At 44.2% G+C, this 16,966-nt stretch overlaps 1 protein-coding gene across 1 annotated transcript; it reads right to left on the bottom strand.

The window, feature by feature from the left end:
• Positions 1-4,153: 4,153 nt before the first annotated feature.
• Positions 4,154-12,099, bottom strand: CYC1 (cytochrome c1). The gene is made up of 7 exons (XM_075211579.1): positions 11,982-12,099; positions 8,995-9,185; positions 7,699-7,825; positions 7,465-7,622; positions 5,607-5,767; positions 5,123-5,223; positions 4,154-4,606 (listed from the first exon to the last, which is right to left on the bottom strand). The coding sequence occupies exons 1-7, from the start codon at positions 12,066-12,068 to the stop codon at positions 4,502-4,504; spliced, it is 930 nt and encodes a 309-aa protein (XP_075067680.1). The 5' UTR covers positions 12,069-12,099; the 3' UTR covers positions 4,154-4,501.
• Positions 12,100-16,966: the final 4,867 nt, after the last annotated feature.

The raw sequence follows: 16,966 nt of genomic DNA, 5'->3' as shown, positions 1-16,966 counted from the left end.
TGCACGACTAAGAAATCTGTTGAAGCAGCATCTATCGGTGTATCCACAACAGATGAATTTGAAGACAACTTAATAGTGTAAGAGTTTCCCAGAATTTAGAAGCCCATCACCAGCTCTACAACAAGAGCACCACGAAAAGGGGTACTTTCCTCTGCGCTCATTGATAATAAGCAGCGCGGGGAGATTAGTTTTGTCAGTAACACCTTAGATACTTACAAAACAAAATATTCTGCAGAACTTAGAGGCACATTTATCATTCATCGGCAAAAATGAGAAATGGCTATCAATCCTTATCGCATGGATAAGGATTGAACTATTTCTCAAATTTATTAAAAACGGATCAAAGAAACAGCAGTTCCGAAAAACTGCTGTTTCTGTGACAAAAAATAAATAAATCACACTTACCCCCCTCTTCGGAATGCGAGGTCCTCCAGGTCCTCTTCATTTGTCTTCACACTGGAACTGCGCATGTGCACAGACATCTCCACTCTGTCTCTGCAACTATAGTTGCAGAGACAGAGCGGTGAGTGACAGGGAGGGATCATGTGATCCCTCCACACATGCGCTGTCCAGCTCTGCTCGCTGACAGCCCTGAAATCTGACAATTATGATAATGTACGCCAGCTTCAGCTGATGTACATTATCAAGACAAGTTCCCGAAAAAAAAGGTTTTTTTCGGAACGGTTGGGAGCAGTCACCATACTGTAGAATGGTGACTGCTCCCAAAAACGAAGAGGAGTGCAAAGCAGCAGATATCCACGATACCTGCTGCGATCCACCTTTCATAAATATGCGGAGGACACAGAGGGACCTTAATTTCTCGGCAAGAGCACTATCGTGCTTTCTTACATATGCCCCTAAATGTCTTCATAGAACTGCGATCAATATACAATCTTATACCTGAAAATACATCTATACAAATATCACCACTATGTACCTCTCGTGAAGCGTTTCCAGTCCTTGTTAACATTACGTCATATACCTCAGTAAGAAGATATATAATGGACTCAAAGAAAAGGATTTAACAGAGGTATAAAAATCCTGTTTTCACTTTCATCCATGTGGAGGAGAAAAACTGGGGATGTCCCAAAGCCGCCCATACGGAGGGTACACTCAGAAGTAGCGGAGTGCAGCACTTTATGTCAGGTCAGCAACTAAAATGTTGAATGGTTAAAACTTATTGGACGTGAACCGAAGACCAGGTGACCATCCGGCACAGCAGCCCAGCCGAGGCCATATGTATGCAGCACCACCCAGGAAGCACCCATCGACCTGGTAGAACGTGCAGTCAGCTTTCCTGCCTAAATCTAGGATGAAATACCGCATTAATCCACCTAGTTATTTGGTTGGACACCATCTCTTTGGGACATCATAAAGGACCAAAATATCATCCGTCCTGCACACTTCACGGGTCTTATGAAGTCCCGGACAACATCCAGAGAGGGAAGAGAACCCTCTGCTTCCAGGGGCCAGCCTTGGTCTAATGCCAGAATCACAGTACCCAGATTAAGCTGAAAGAAAACTTCAATCCGAAAAAACAGCCCTGGCATCATTAAAGATGAGATAAGGAGACCTACAAGACAGAGCCACAGCTGCAGAAGTCTCCGAGCTGTGAGATTCCAACAGAAGAGAATTCTTCCATGTAAGGAATTCAAACTCCACTGAATCCGAGGGAGGTTGCTGTATGGATGTCGGCAACAGGTCGAGAATCTAAGGAGCTATAATGTGGGGGCTATGAACACTGCACCACCTACTGTTAGAAAGGAAGAGTGCGATAAATCACTTATTGTGAAACACGTTTAGGACCTACCTACACTCCGAACAGTTAGAAATTCAGATTTATTTGTGTGTTGCTTTATCTATCACCACTTTATTCAGGTCCTTACAACTCATCACTTGATGATTTTAACCTACTATATACCCCAACTACTGTCTGTACCCACCAGCTCAGTCTCCATCTCAGCTACTTACAGCTATTCCCATCCAATCTTATATTCGTACCTGAATTTCATTCCCACTGAACTGACTAGACCCCACAACTTTTAGTCTTTCTACTTTCTAAAATATCTCCCTATTTAGCACAACTCTTACCTACCCCAACAGCCTACTCATATTTCCACATCTATTCCCAAATACAACCGCAGCCTTATCTAATCCCACCTGCCAATACCCTACAAATATACTGCACCCACTATCCCTGACGCTGCACCTCCCCCATCCTCCCACACACCCCGACCGGACCCCTCTACTTCCACCCATCCTACTGCCCCATCTTCCTCCAAACTACAGTACTACTACCCAGAATACATATATTCCACTATACCTCACGTGTAACCTAACAGCACAGTTTAAACCATCTTTAGTTGCACTTTTTACTCATTACTCACAAAATTACATCTTAGACATGCAGCTCTTAATACCAGTAACTACCTACACACCCACCTCTACGGATCACGCTCCATCCCCACCTAACCTCCACGGTCTACAACCCTTAACAGGTCTCGGCAGCAGACGTCTGTTTCCATGCTGAGAATGTCCATGTATCATGGCCTTTTTGGCCAGTCCAGTGTCACCTGTGGAAGCATCGCTACCGGGGAACAGGTAAATCAGACTGACAAGTGCTGACATGCTGCTACCTAGATAGTAGAGCTCCACCTTGTGGTTTAAAGATGCCATCATGTCAACACATAGCTGACTCCTATCAACAATCTGCTGGAAGACTGGGCGAAGGGACCATTCCCCCATGAAGAACCCACCTGCTAAGAAAATCTACTTTCACCCCAGAGATAAATACAGACTCGTTGGCCGTAACATTTCTCTGCATAATCCTGATGGATCATTTTATGGCCAGGGCACCCTTACCTCTCCCCTCCTGATGACTGATGTATGCAACTGTCGTGGCACTGTCATTATAGCCCCTTCTTCGCCAGAACTGCTGTCCTCTGACCAGAACATTGAGAACTCTGCAAACTGCACAGCCTTGGAAGACGAATACACTTTCCCAAGAAATTCATGCAAAAATTAACAGATGCCAGCAAACAGCTGTGGTATCCTTGTAGAGAGAGTATCTTCTCCGACACCATCAGCTGCCCCAAGATGACCATCCACTGGGACAGCGTCAGGTGTCCTGTATCCTGGACTCTATTCCACATTGGAACACTTGGGTGAGAGGAATTGTAAGACTGGCTCCCACCACGGCAGACGCTAGGTGGGCGGCATTGTCATGCCAATCATTTTTTTTGTTTAAAGACTTGGGAGTTGGATGCTTAGTTGCCTGAACTTGTTTTCCCCTCTGGTCATGAGTGCTGACAACTCGTTTTCCGGAATAAAAGGAGCACAGCGTGCAGACTGTTGTGGATGAAATCCTCACCCCAGTAAGCTGAGCATCAGTGGTGGTATCCCCAATATATTCGTGCTGCACCAGTTAGCAGATCCGATCTGGGCCTCCCAGACTGTCATCCCCCTGCCCTACTCGGACCACAGTTACTGTCTTATTGACACAAGCCAAAGCCAATACGAGTCCAAGGGAGACCCCTGCAGTTGTGTACATGGACTTTCCATAAGTACTTTCCCTTAAGGCAGCAGCGTTTAGCATTAGCCAGGTATGTTATGGGAGTATCTGTCCTCTGCGGAGGATCCCACTTCAGCGAATCATCACTAAGGAGAGGATAAAGAGACTACAACCTACACGATACCCGAGAACTGCGATCAGTTTTGGTTCACGCGTCACATAAAAAGGTTTTTCCAGCCGAGGGAAAAGAACCAGTTGGTCTCTTTTTCCTCTTAAACAATGAAATGTTAGGAACCTCCTCACTGAATATTTAGTGCCCGCTGTACAGGTTACACTCCGTTTCCTGAGCTTCGAGTAAAAAGCCGGCATTAAAACTACTGTAATAAAGTTATTTACGCGCACTATTACCATATAACAGTAATAATGTGCAGCCCACGGTACTTATTCAAGTAACGCGGCCAATTAAATTCCGCCCAAAGAGGTTATTCTAGCTCACTTTTCCCATCCATTCTGTAATAACCAATATGAGATTCACTTACATGGACTAAGAAATAAGTTCTGATGAATGAAATTACTACAACGTAAAAGTGTAAAAACTCCGCTCACGAAGAACAAACTACGGTCTAATGCGCTGTACAAATATAAATGAACATTCACCATTTATTGGTTTTAAAAGAAATATTTGTTTTTAATTTATTAGCCTCCCCACAAAGGGATTTAAATGGACACCAATAACATTTCTTTAAACCATTTGTGTATGTTGTCCCTCCTGCGAGTCCCTTTTGCTCCTGTGGACGATACGGATAAAGATATTGACAAGCAGAAATAAAACAACGAGCCAGCGGCAGAGGCAGGAGCCGTAATATTACAATGAGGTTTCCTGTCCGAGTGCAGCTCCCGCTGTGAGGAGGCCGGGAAGGGACTGAATCATGATCCGTATTCTCAGGTCTGACACACGCGTGTGCGGAGTTATCCGGTACAATCATCCCGCTACTTGGGGGGTTTGTAGACAATCTTCCTGGACTTTAGTACGGTCCATCTATGTCTCTTCATGTAATAGATCACTGGGATTATGATGGCGGACATCAGGAGGATCTGTAAAGAGTAAAACAGGGGCCGTCAGACAGACTACTTGGAGGCGATCAGATTAATGGGGACTACTGTCCCTACCTTTAACAGACCACATGAATAAGCCATTCCAAATCAGGGAAATTTAATTTACTTAGGAGCCCTCAGAGTCATTGATTCACCCATTGGGTGTCCAGTCCATGACACAGGCCACTTGATACAGACAAGCTGTTCTGCCCTTATTGGAGCTCATTAGTGCAAGGCAGGGTTTTCTATTCAACTATTCAAAGCTAAAAGATGAATGCTGAGAAGAGAGTTTGAGGCAGATGTCAGGATGACTAGAATGTGACGATTGTGTCTATAACATTATGAAATATGTAATAAGAACATGAATAACCTTCATCTTAATGGAGGGCTATATGGATAAGTGTCAGATGTTGTGTGGCCCATGGCCCATACTCTAAGTAACGACGTCACCATTCTCTACGGCAGACACAAGTTTGGAAATGGCCACAGTTCCTAAAGTCTCATCCAATAACTCACTTTAAGGCCGATGCGCTTGCGGTCATCGTGTTCTGGCTCAGACGCCCATCGGAGGAACGTGCAGATATCCTTGGCCACCTGAGTCATGGTGGCCGGGGTCCCTAGAGGACAGAGAAACACAATGTACAATAAGAACGTTTACTTCTCCGTGGTGTCCTGACCATTAAAAGCTGCATCACCACCAACGGAGCCTAGAATTACAGCTCTGCCCCCTGGCGATACGCGGGAGATGAGACTTTTTAGAGATGGGCTCAAGGTGGAGGACCAATGAGAAGACACAATCAAGAACAACGTGTCTCCATCATCCCGATCACCTGTTACAACAGCCAAGCGGTGCACAAAAATGTTCAACACCTTAAGTGGTAATACAGTTTTAATTGGCAATTGCTTGGGGATAATTAAGGTCTCTGGGCAGAGACCTTCCCCAATAGGAAAACATCTCCCCTCAGTCTATATGAAGAGACAGCACCTCTTCTAAACTCACCGTCCTCGAACTCCAAGATCTCGTTGTAGATGGGTGGAGCCATCGCTATAGCCTGGCCCAGGAAGTAGGGGTTAAAGTACAGGCCTTCCCGTAGGTTAACGCCCGCCGGCTGGTCGCAGTAACCGGTGAGCAAAGAGAAGATGTAATCCTCACCGCCGTGCCTGCAAGACACCGGTGTCATAATACAGAGAGATGGAGGACAGATTATATACATACAAATGTCACCTATAATAAATATACACAAACACTCGGAATTAAAGGGCCATGGAACATAATACAAAATGAGAAAGGCAATTATGTATCCTCTGCAAACACCTAGCTAGCAGCTTGTACACAGACATTACTGCGGATAGGTAAATAGAGAGGCGAGTGGACCAGACTTCCTGACATTCGGTGACAACAGATCAGTACTTGGCACACTGCTCTATGTCGGCTTTCTGAACGCTCTTTAAAACGTTAAAACTAGGACAGAGCACAACGTTTTGTCCACATTTAACGTGCGTTGTGTTCCCAGCACCCGTGTGTACGAAGCATAACAGCATCATAAGTATCTGGCTGTATGTAGCCAAGTGACATCTGTCCATCAATAGGTTTTACTGCAGTGATCTCCAACGACAGGCTGCTCCCCCTCCCCGATCAGGTCCTTCTATCAAACAAGATTATAAAATAGTTCCTATAACTTCTCCATAATGAATTATGAATGTTATTATTGGGTGGTCAGTCACAATAGGTTATACTTCCTAATAACCCTCACAGGAAGGAAATATATGCGCACTATGGAACATTTATAACAAGTCAAATCCACGCAATTATAAATCTTTGTTTTCTCATTTCCTGGCTGAATAAAATACACCAAATCATGCTTCAAATGTTAAAGAAAACAAATCAAATGATTGTACCATAGAACTTTAAAGCAGGATTCCCATGAAACAAAGTGTTTTTTTTGTTTGTTTTTAATTTAAACATAAATCACTATGGCGGCTATGAGAAGAATCTGGGCAATTACGATTTCCCTTGCTTTATTTCGTCAGGCTGCAATTAAGGATTTATAATTCTGCAAACTGTCATGGACTACCATAGCAACCACTGTCACATGGCATATGGTGTAGTGGGCAGAGGGGCTTTGAAACGCCCCTCTGACCAATGGTCTGCTCTATGTACTGTAAAATCACCTCCTCCCCCTCTGTCTTCACATGAAATGCCGAGAGCTGTGTGTGTAGCTGGCAGTCATGCACTGCAGAGAGATTTTGAGACAGAGAGAATGATTTGTAGAAGAACAGTAAAGAAAAAGGACTGATGAGATTCTTGCTTAAAAAAAACCCCAAAAAAAAAAAAAAAATGACTGAATACCCTTTTATGTAGAATTGTTGCTTTAGAATGTTTTTGTCCCCCTTACAGTGACAGGTTTATTCTTGTATACAAGGATTTATTGCAGGTGGATAACATAGTATTCAGGGACATTAACAGTGACTGTTGGTCCAATGAGGCGGCTGTACGAGGCATCTGCCAGGGTGACCCCCAGAATTGTGACTTACGGCACCAGCAGCAGAATTACAGGGTGTAGCTGCTGGCACACGGTGACACTGCAGCGTTGTTTAACTAACGGCATCACCACATCTAGAACTTCTTGCAATGAACAAGGAAGTCGTCCTTTTGTGCTGTCCACTTAGAGAACTTTTTTTTTTTTTTAAATATGGTGTTTTGGTCAATAAAACCTTTATCTGGGTTCAACAGTCTTCAAGATACGCAGAGTAACTTCAACATTTAATCCCCATGTCCCAGCGTGTAACTGGGGCAGTCGGTGAGACTCAGGGAAGGTGAAAGCCGCCAAGGAGCGGATGAAGCTGCGCACACGTACCTGGCATTGGCAATGTAACTGAGATCAGGGGGCAACGCTCCGTTATTGGCGGCTCTTGCTGCCTCGGGGTTGGGATACGGCTTTGGAAATAGGTCAGACAGCTTCCCAGGACGGGTAAACATCTCTCCACTCTCATCAGGCCCATCCAGAATTTCAAACTAAAGACAGAAACCACAAGAAGTAAGAAGCTGTCGGCAGTTGCACCCAGGAACGGCGTGATCGGGGCGGTCTCACCTCCTCAGCCAGGGCCTTGGCTTCTGCCTCCGTGTGGGAAACGCCAACCAGGTTCCTGAAGGCGATATAGTCCATACTGTGACAGGCAGCACAAACCTGCTTATACACCTGATACCCGCGGCGGACACTGCGCAGGACAGAAAACGGGTCAGTAGCTGCCAATCTCCAGTATTAATATAAGGGAACATTTCCACATAATATTAGAACAATAATCCACATTGACAGGAAACATGAATGAAATGGGTGTATGAGCTGTATTCACTCCCTGCTGACTTGTAAGATCTTGGGGGTACATTAAGGGTCAGCACACGGTTCTCTAATACCCATCTATAATCACAATTGTTTGCGGCTTTAGGAACAGCCAAACTGTTGCAAGAATGATCATGCAGAGAGTAGGTTGTGTCTTGTGTCAGTGGATTACAACACAACCTGTACAATATAACACATATAATGTAAGTGTAACCAGTCATCCCACATTCTGTGATAAAAGCAGTTTCACCAACTACTGAATAGTTAAAAAAAAAAAAAGAAAAATGTCAGCCAATCACTTGTTTGAAGATTCAGCAGGAGGCAGAGGACAGTACCCCAGAAAATGACACAACAAACACCAACTATTGTCAGACTACAAGCGCAGGACAGCAGTGCTCTCTGTACCTGTGCAGCACGTAGCGCGGGTATAAGACAGCGGTACTCCCATGTCATGTATTCCAGTGTCCTGTAAGCTTATGTCACCCCATGAGAGCTCCCACTCAGTAACAGACAGAAGTACATTTTATTCAGTGCTTGTATTAAATGGGATAATGTACGTTTATAAGGATGAAAGAAGTCACCGGGAAGCTGTCACTATATGAAACATACAGAGAACATCAGGATGACTTGTAACTTCCCCATATAAAACAAGTCTCCCTGATGAACAAGGAAATCACAGCTCAGCACTTACACTGATATCATATGCAGAGACTTCTACGTACAGTAATATCACATATTACAGTAAACACTACTGATACATCAATATGTTCCTATTAAATGTCATAATAAAACTACAACATACAAATAATACTAATATTTATCCCACAACCCCTAGCTTCTTAGCTGAGCATGGTGTATATACAGACCAAGGTGAGGTCCTCAGGGCCGTATCAGACCATCTCATATGTAGAAGATAATTATAGACGAGTTACGTCCTTTACATAACGGCTTAGGCTGAGTTCAAGTCTGTTCACCAAGGACTGTAAAAGATTCCTCCAAAAGCGAAGTCAATGCGAGAAGCGGCAAGTCCCAGTAAATATGCTTTACCTGGAGTGGTCCAGGGAGGAGAGCATGCCTCCGTGGCTCCATGGGTAGCTGGGAGGGTGGAGTTCCATATCGGTGGCTTTAACGGACTTGTGGAGTGCCAAAACTAAACCAGCTCCGCCGGCAACTACTACGCCCAACGTGGAGAGCGCCAACCTGCGGCCGCGGGACAGAGTGGAAAACGACATGTTGGCCTGAAAGAGGAAACAAAACCGCTCCATGAGAACAGGGAAATCCAGGGGCATCCTACCGCTGCACCGAGATCAGCAGCCGATTTCCGGTTTTATTGAGGAGAGGATTTATAAACCGCGTTCATCACATTACTTGTTACCTTATGGTGTAAAAAAAAAGGAACATTTTCCTGCGTCAGCTCCTCTGTAGCTCTACGTGATACAACGGCTTTCTAGAGTGCAGCAACATTTTCCACACAAAGTCAAACACAGAGGTCACGTCCCGCTGCTCCGCTTATATTTTAGTGATTAGAGAAGGGTGTGATCCCAGACTATACTAATGTGTGACATCGCCCAAAACCTCTTCGGTGATAGGTTAAAAAAGTTTCTTTACAACCCAATGACCATTACATTAGTAATGGCACAGGGCTGTCTGCTCCTTGTTACTCCGGGCAATGTGTCATCTCCCTGCACCTCACGTGTAGACGACCGGTACAGCGAGGTGCCCTCAGTCACCCTGTCCCTCTATACATGACTAAGATTCTTGGGTCATTTACAGACAACTAACTCCCTCCCTACCCCACAAGTGGAGATGTTGGCTATAGCAACCAGAAGTCTTACTTTTTGCTTCCTGTCCACAAAATTACCCCAGTTTGAATTATGGCATATCCCTGCCAATCACTACAGGGCAGATCTTAGGATCTGTTTTCAGCATCAATCTGTCCAATGCAATTTAAATTGAATAAATACTATGGCAATACTATTAGATCGATAATGTATAGATGTATTAATCCCTTAGATTGTAAGCTCCTCTGAGCAGGGCCATCTCTCCTCCTGTTTCCACCACTTCTAACTCTGCTCTCCAGCTACTTAGCCCTCCTCATCGAGGACCCTCCATCTCCCGTCCCTTCTTGCTCCCTCCTCCCCCCTCTGTGGGTCTCCCTGTCTTCCGCGCCCTCTTTCTTGGGCTCCGTCATTTGTGGATCCTCCCCCCCTTCCCCCGCCCTCTCTAGCTGTGCATTGAGCTTACTGAGTTACTGTACTGTCTCACCTTGTATTGTAATTCGTTTGTCCCTGTACGGCGCTACGGACACCTTGTGGCGCCCTATAAATAAAAATTAATAATAATAATTAATCAAGCCTGATTTGGGTCCCCCAAGGAACTCCCTGTCCCATGAAAGGACCTCTGGTTACATGCGAATGACGGCGCCCATGAAGCAATCTGTACGATTCCCATTAGCCCCCCACACCCCTCAGGCTGACATTGGCAGCAGGGTCCATGCTTACAGGAGGTTTGCAGCACAGGTTAAGGTCCAATGTGAAGAGTCTCCTAGTATTTTTCAGTTTGGGCTATTGTAGGATGTATAATATAATGTTCCCTACTTGTATCGTCTACCTGGGATTACAGTTGTGAAAATCTGCAGGGGATGTAACACCAAAGCATCATAGTAACTATCATCACTTATTTGTAAGGTGCCACAATTACAAAACAAGCAATGGCAGCATTAGATAGGCCTTGCTGTGCCCAGTACTGTATGCATGAGCTGGCTGGGTACAGCAAGTCACTGGCAGTATGCCCCCAGCATGCTAGTATTCATTTTGTTGGACCTCTGAGACTTCGGCATAGAAAGTATCCCCTAAGGTTAAAGGTAGATGTACAAATCAGAGGAAACCAAGAATAAAAACCAGGAGCGCATACAGATAGGAAACATTACACTACAGACATTAAAAGAAAAAACTATGTAGGGGGAGAACCCCTTTAAAGATGGCAGCCACAGACTTATACTTCAGGTCATAGCTGGACCACAACTATTACCGACAACCAAGACCTGATCCCGACACCGTATTCTGCACACAATGGAACCCAGGGTCTGATGCTGCTAAATGGGTCATCTATAGAGCAGCCAGGTGGGGGTGACCCTGTGACTTTCACATGTCAGGGGGAGGGGCAGAGGGTTGTCAGTGTCAGCGCCAAGTCTGCAGACTCCGGGGTGTCAGTGTGTAAATATCAGGATGGGTACCGGCTAGTAAGAGAGAGTTATACACAAGTAACTTATTACACAGACATGATAGAAAGTACATGTTTCCAGAGAGCATCAGAATATATACATAGATCAAAATAAAGTAACAGTGACTATATATTAAGTACATAAAGATCACATAATGACTGGTGTGTGCGTATATATATATATATATATATATATATATATATACACACACACACTAACAGAGATTATGTAAATTATACACATCATACAGACAACTATATAAACATGTATAACAAAATGTCTATTATAATCACACATGATATATTACATAACACATACAGAGCTACATACAAATATCACATATTACATATAACAGACAGTATAAGTATATACATAACACATAACATACACAGAAGCAGCCTACAGAGTATATAGACCACAGAGAGAGCTGTAGTCATACACAGACAGTATAGATACATATATTAGAGATAGAGCTATATACAGTGTGTATAATATATATTACTGCTATATAGTATATGAGGTCTAATGTATATATCTGTATATACAGTGTACTGTGTCCTCTATATATATATATATACACAGTACATAGAGGACACAGTACACCTACATCACACTGTATATACTGACGGATATAACACGGGGGCCGCAGCCAGCCCCGGGCTCAGGTCTCCCGTCCTCCCCCCCGGTCTCCCGGCCTCTCCTCCTCCCGGTGACCTTCATCCTCAGCCCCGGTCACCTCCTCCCGGCTCCGCCCGGCCTCAGCTCCCAGCCCCCGGCTCTCCGCTCCTGCTCGCCCCGGTCCCCCTCTCACCTGCGGAGCTCCCGGCCAGGCCGCCCGCCCCCCGAGCAGCTGTCCCGCCCGCAGCGACCTCCGGAGCACCAGGCACGCCGCCGCCATCTTTCTCGGCCAGAACGGAAGTCCTGGCAGATGTGACAGCCCTAACAGCCGGCTCTGTCGTCACTTCCTGCCGCCATCTTACTACTCCATGTCACCTGAAGGGCTCCGTGCGTTGGGGTGTACGACCGATACGGTATACTGCGCATGCGCACGGAGTTAGAGGATAGATTTTATTTAAATGGACAGTATCATCTTATTTTCTGTTTTATAAATGAATTTCTGAATTATAAATGAACTGTATTGTTGTATAAAACAGTCTATTTTTTTCTTCAAAATAATTATTGTGTATTTTATTTACCAGAAAGGAGTCCTATCCTGAAATTCTCTGTGCACCCCTATAAACTTCCAAGGAATCAATACTACAGTCCCAGTTATGCCATATTCATACCTCAACACTGTCCTCATTTAGGATAGTCCCAATTTGAGGATACTTCAACGATTCAGGACTATTGTCCCGATATGGTTACCATTGGAAGATATGTCATACCGCCCGTAATGTGTAAACTGGACGCCCCAGTGATACAATGTTCCCAGGGTGGATATAGATTCTTCATGGAATAGAAACACTTTTCAATATAAATTTCTAGTATACACTATTGCCGCATGGTGACCTGTAATAAGGGGAAGTGCCGCTGCGTTCTTCCCAGTATGAGAGAGTCCCAGGCGGGTATAACCTCTATTACCAGAGCCTGGTACCCCGATACCATCAGTCTCATACCTCCAAATGGTTGAGATATGGGGAGAGGGGTGTAAGTTGCTGCACCGTGTCAGACCTACAGCTCACCGAGGCCCACACATGCTCTCAGGATTTAGGGTAGACCCATCTGGTTCTTCAGCCTCAGGTTTCTTCTGATTGATGTGCCTGGTTTGTAGGTTATTATTATTATTACTATTTATTTATATGGCACCACAAGGTTTCCGCAGCGCCGTACAAATATAAACAGTGGATTGTACAGGGTACAACAAAACAGAATGAGACAAGTAAAACCAAAACTCAGATAGCTCCAAGCACAGCAAGTACAATGGCTCAGGAGAGGAGGAATGGTACAGAGACAGGAGGGAAGAGCTTATATCCTAAAGGGAGGGGAAACAGACTGCTGGCACAAGAGGAGTCAGTGGAGGGGATGAAGCACAAGAGAAGCGTGAACAGGGAAAGAGGGAGGTGAGGAGAACAAGGATGGAGCAGGTTAGGTGGATGGCTGGGAGGCTTTGAGGAACAGATGGGTTTTGAGAGCCTGTGTGAAAGTACTAAGATTAGGGACAGACAGATCTTGGATTCTGGCGTGGGATGAGGTGATCAGGGTAGAGGAGAGGTGACGGTCATTGGCCGAACGCAGGGAATGGGCGGGAGTGTGAATGGAGAGGAGATTAGAGATATAAGGAGCAGTGTGGTGGTAGAGGGCCTTCTATGTGAGGGTGAGGGGTTTGAAGAGGATTCTGTAGGGGAAGGGAGCCGGTGTAAGGCAGAGAGGGAGGCAGAGGAGAAGCGGCGTGAAAGGAAGATAAGTCTTGTAGCCGCATTGAGAATAGAGCGAAGGGGGGCAAGACATACATTTGGACAGATATACACGTGGACATATGTACACGTGGAGAGACATACATGTGGAGCTAGAAGGTGATGAACGAAAAGTTACAGAAGATGTCCCCCCTCCAGGGGGTAAATGTATCAAGCTGAGAGTTTTCCGGCGGGTTTGAAAAACCAATCAGATTCTAGTTATCATTTATTTAGTACATTCTACAAAATGACAGTTAGAATCTGATTGGTTGCAATAGGCAACATCTCTACTTTTCAAATCCGCCGGAAAACTCTCATCTTGATACATTTACCCCCAGGGGTCAAAAAATGCAACTCTCATTTTGTGTCCATCACCGACTTTTACTCTGTGTCAATGTTCACTCTCACAAAGGGTACAAATCTGCCTTTTGTACAGTCCACACTATCTACAAATTACTGTGTAAGTTGAGCGTATTTATTCAGGGGCAAACACAGGATTTCTAAAGGTGAATTTCCAAATGCTTGATTGTGGAAGACATGAAAGAAAACAAAAATACTTGTCACAATAATAAATAATAATAGAATTAGAATATACAATGTATATAAAGTTTGTTAAATTAAAAGAAGTATAAAGAATTCAGTATAAAGTAAGTTGTACATTAATGAAGAACACATTGCTATCAATCTCAAAACTTCATCGTGACCATCTTACTAAATTAAGATTGTTCATTAGTACAACTCGCCAATTAAAATAAAACAATTCCGATTAGTGTTACCCACTGATCACACCACTCTCAGCAGCCACCGTACAGGTAACTGACTTATTGTATTGTCTGTATTCCTAAAGTCACAGAAACTCACTAGAGCCAAAACCTAAGTAAGAAACGAAGACAAAGGTCTAGATTTACTAAAGGGTGGTTTGGTGAAGCCGTTTTTTTTCGATTTTCCGACAGTTTTGAAACCACCGGATTTACTAAAGCCCAAACCGCCATTAAAGTGGCCAGAATTGTCATTTTTCAAAACCACCACATTACAAATCGCCATCCCGATTTTAACAATAATGAACATACAGACCACCAGATTTACAAAACTGGGGTTTGCAAAACCGCCATCCAAATGGGCAAAGAAAAAGAGTTGGTTGTGAGTGGCGAGATTGCTCAAACTAAAAGACATTTAAATTATTTGGGCAATTGCTATTTATTGATTAAAGGGCAAAATTAATTTAATATTAACTAAAGGCAGAAATTTATTTATTTTGTATTTTTTAAGGAGACACTATTTATGGCATTATATTATAGGGTACATGTAAATATATAATAATATTAACTGATTGTTAATGGTGGATATAATTATTCTGTTGCACAATTTGGCATTACATAGTGCCCGAATAATATAATAATTAAATAATTTTGTCCCCTTAATATAATGGGGGGGAAAATCTGCCATAAGTTAATATTAAATAAATTTTGCCCCTTAATCAATAAATAATGATTGTCCAAATAATTTACATGTCAATGCTGCTTTCTCTTATGTTCTGAATGGCAGAATAGCTCCCACAGCCTGTATAAAGCCATTCAGAAGCAGGTATTAAAACTGTCCTGTCTTTTTCCTGCGGCTTTGATGGCGGTTTTAACCAAACCGCCGGTGGTTTAGTGCTTTCAATCCGCCACACATCTCCATCCATTTTAAATCGCAGCCTCAAGCCGCCCTACAGGAAATGCGGCAGTTTGGATGACTAGACCACCGGCGATGTGGCGGTTTACAGATGCCGCCAAACTGGATTCTTAGTAAATCTAGGCCAAAGTGTTATAGTTTAGTAAATGCAGATACGATCTGGGAGGTTCCCTCAAACATTGTCCTCTATCTCACCTGCAGAACTGTTGTGGTTCTAGTTTGGGGATTTCGGGGTAATGAAAAACCACCCTAAATACCACCTGATATTCTCACATTTCTCTTCTAGTTAAAGCAACACATTGCACAGCTCAATTCATCCTCATATTATTATAGTAAAAGCTCTCAGGGGATCACGGGGTGAAAGGAGCCGTCTCTCACGAATGTTTTATGTTTCTCAATTTTATCCCTACATTATACTGTTTACCAGAGCGCACAAACATACGTCACCATACATGGAACATACACAGCTGCAATATTCTAGTTCTGCATACAGACCAGTCTCAAACTCCAGCGCATTCACAAAGCCGCCATGTTTGTGCGCACAGACGCCATCGTTATGTGCAGAAACCAGCACAGTGGTGTCATCTGATTTACTCCACCATTGTTGGGTCTTTACCTGCTCAAAACATGTTATAATCCTCTTTTTACAGTACGGAGCTGTGCGCCTGTGCAGTCATGTCTGTGTGTATGGGCTCTGACGTCACCTGCTCCAGTATAAGTCCAGGCCTGGCCCTAAGCACCGGTCCTAGGTTCAGTATTATAACTTGTGTGTCGCTGTCTGCCTGGCTATACCGCTGTCCCTCGCTGCCCTCCTGACCTCACTTTGTACCGTACTGGCCAATACTCCCAGAATTTCCAGGAGACCTCCCCACATTCCGGGTAGGTCTCCCGAACACCTGGGAGAGCAGGCCATTCACCCGCAAACTGCTCACTTCCTAGTGAAGTTGGCCAGATGGTGGACTCCATAATGCGATTGGCTATCCACCCCCCCCCCCATTCTCGCACTTCACTCTAACAGTTGTCAAGTATGCAGTGTACTGGTTTGTCTGTATGAATCTGACGTGGTTTCTCAGTTTACCCTGACTCTTGTGTTGCTCACTAGCTGTAGCCATGTTGGTCAGCGACTATAGTTGCGTGTAGAAGACCTGGGGACAATTGAGCACCGCTGACCACTGGCTGTAGTGCCTGACCCACTGGTGTCACTAGTGGACTTTACAGCAATGACTGTACCCCCCCTCCCACTCCATCACGTGGGACACTATAGGAATGTGTTCCATGTCCTATTTATCTACATGTTCTAGTACTGGTATAATCTGTCATTAATGGATTATTATGTTTAACGTTGAACTGTTATCTGTTTACTTAGTGTCCAAATGGACAAACATAGGTCAAGATAAAAAGATGAAAAATATGCAAAAAAGTGGACATGAAAAGGACATAAAATGAGACTCCCGAGTAAAGGAGGGGGGGTGCCCCGGGGAGGGGGGGGGGGGGTTCTAAAACGTTGCGTTCTGTCCTATGTCTGCACCAATAATAAGACCCCTTTAGGCTAATAACACCCGTGAGCAGCAATGACCAGTGCAGCATTTTCTTTTCTTTGTTCATAAGACTCTGTAAGAAGTTGATCATAAAGCTGAAAATGTGACCATTAATTCTGCCACAAAATAATGAAAAATGCCCAGATAAATGAGTGGAAATTGACTGGCAGACAGAAACACATGTGAAATGT

This window comes from Mixophyes fleayi, chromosome 5 (assembly GCF_038048845.1).
Source record: "Mixophyes fleayi isolate aMixFle1 chromosome 5, aMixFle1.hap1, whole genome shotgun sequence".
NCBI lineage: Eukaryota > Metazoa > Chordata > Amphibia > Anura > Limnodynastidae > Mixophyes > Mixophyes fleayi.
Note: the sequence above shows the minus strand (reverse complement) of the source record. Positions and strands in the feature narration are given on the sequence as shown.

Bases quoted from the DNA above. Each gene is read 5' to 3' on its own strand.
- CYC1 (XM_075211579.1), bottom strand. From the start codon at position 12,068: ATGGCGGCGGCGTGCCTGGTGCTCCGGAGGTCGCTGCGGGCGGGACAG. The intron at 7,826-8,994 runs GTAAAGCATATT...TGTCCTGCGCAG, and splicing joins TCCTCCCTGGACCACTCCAG to TGTCCGCCGCGGGTATCAGG. The intron at 4,607-5,122 runs GTGAGTTATTGG...TACTCTTTACAG, and splicing joins GCAAGCGCATCGGCCTTAAA to ATCCTCCTGATGTCCGCCAT.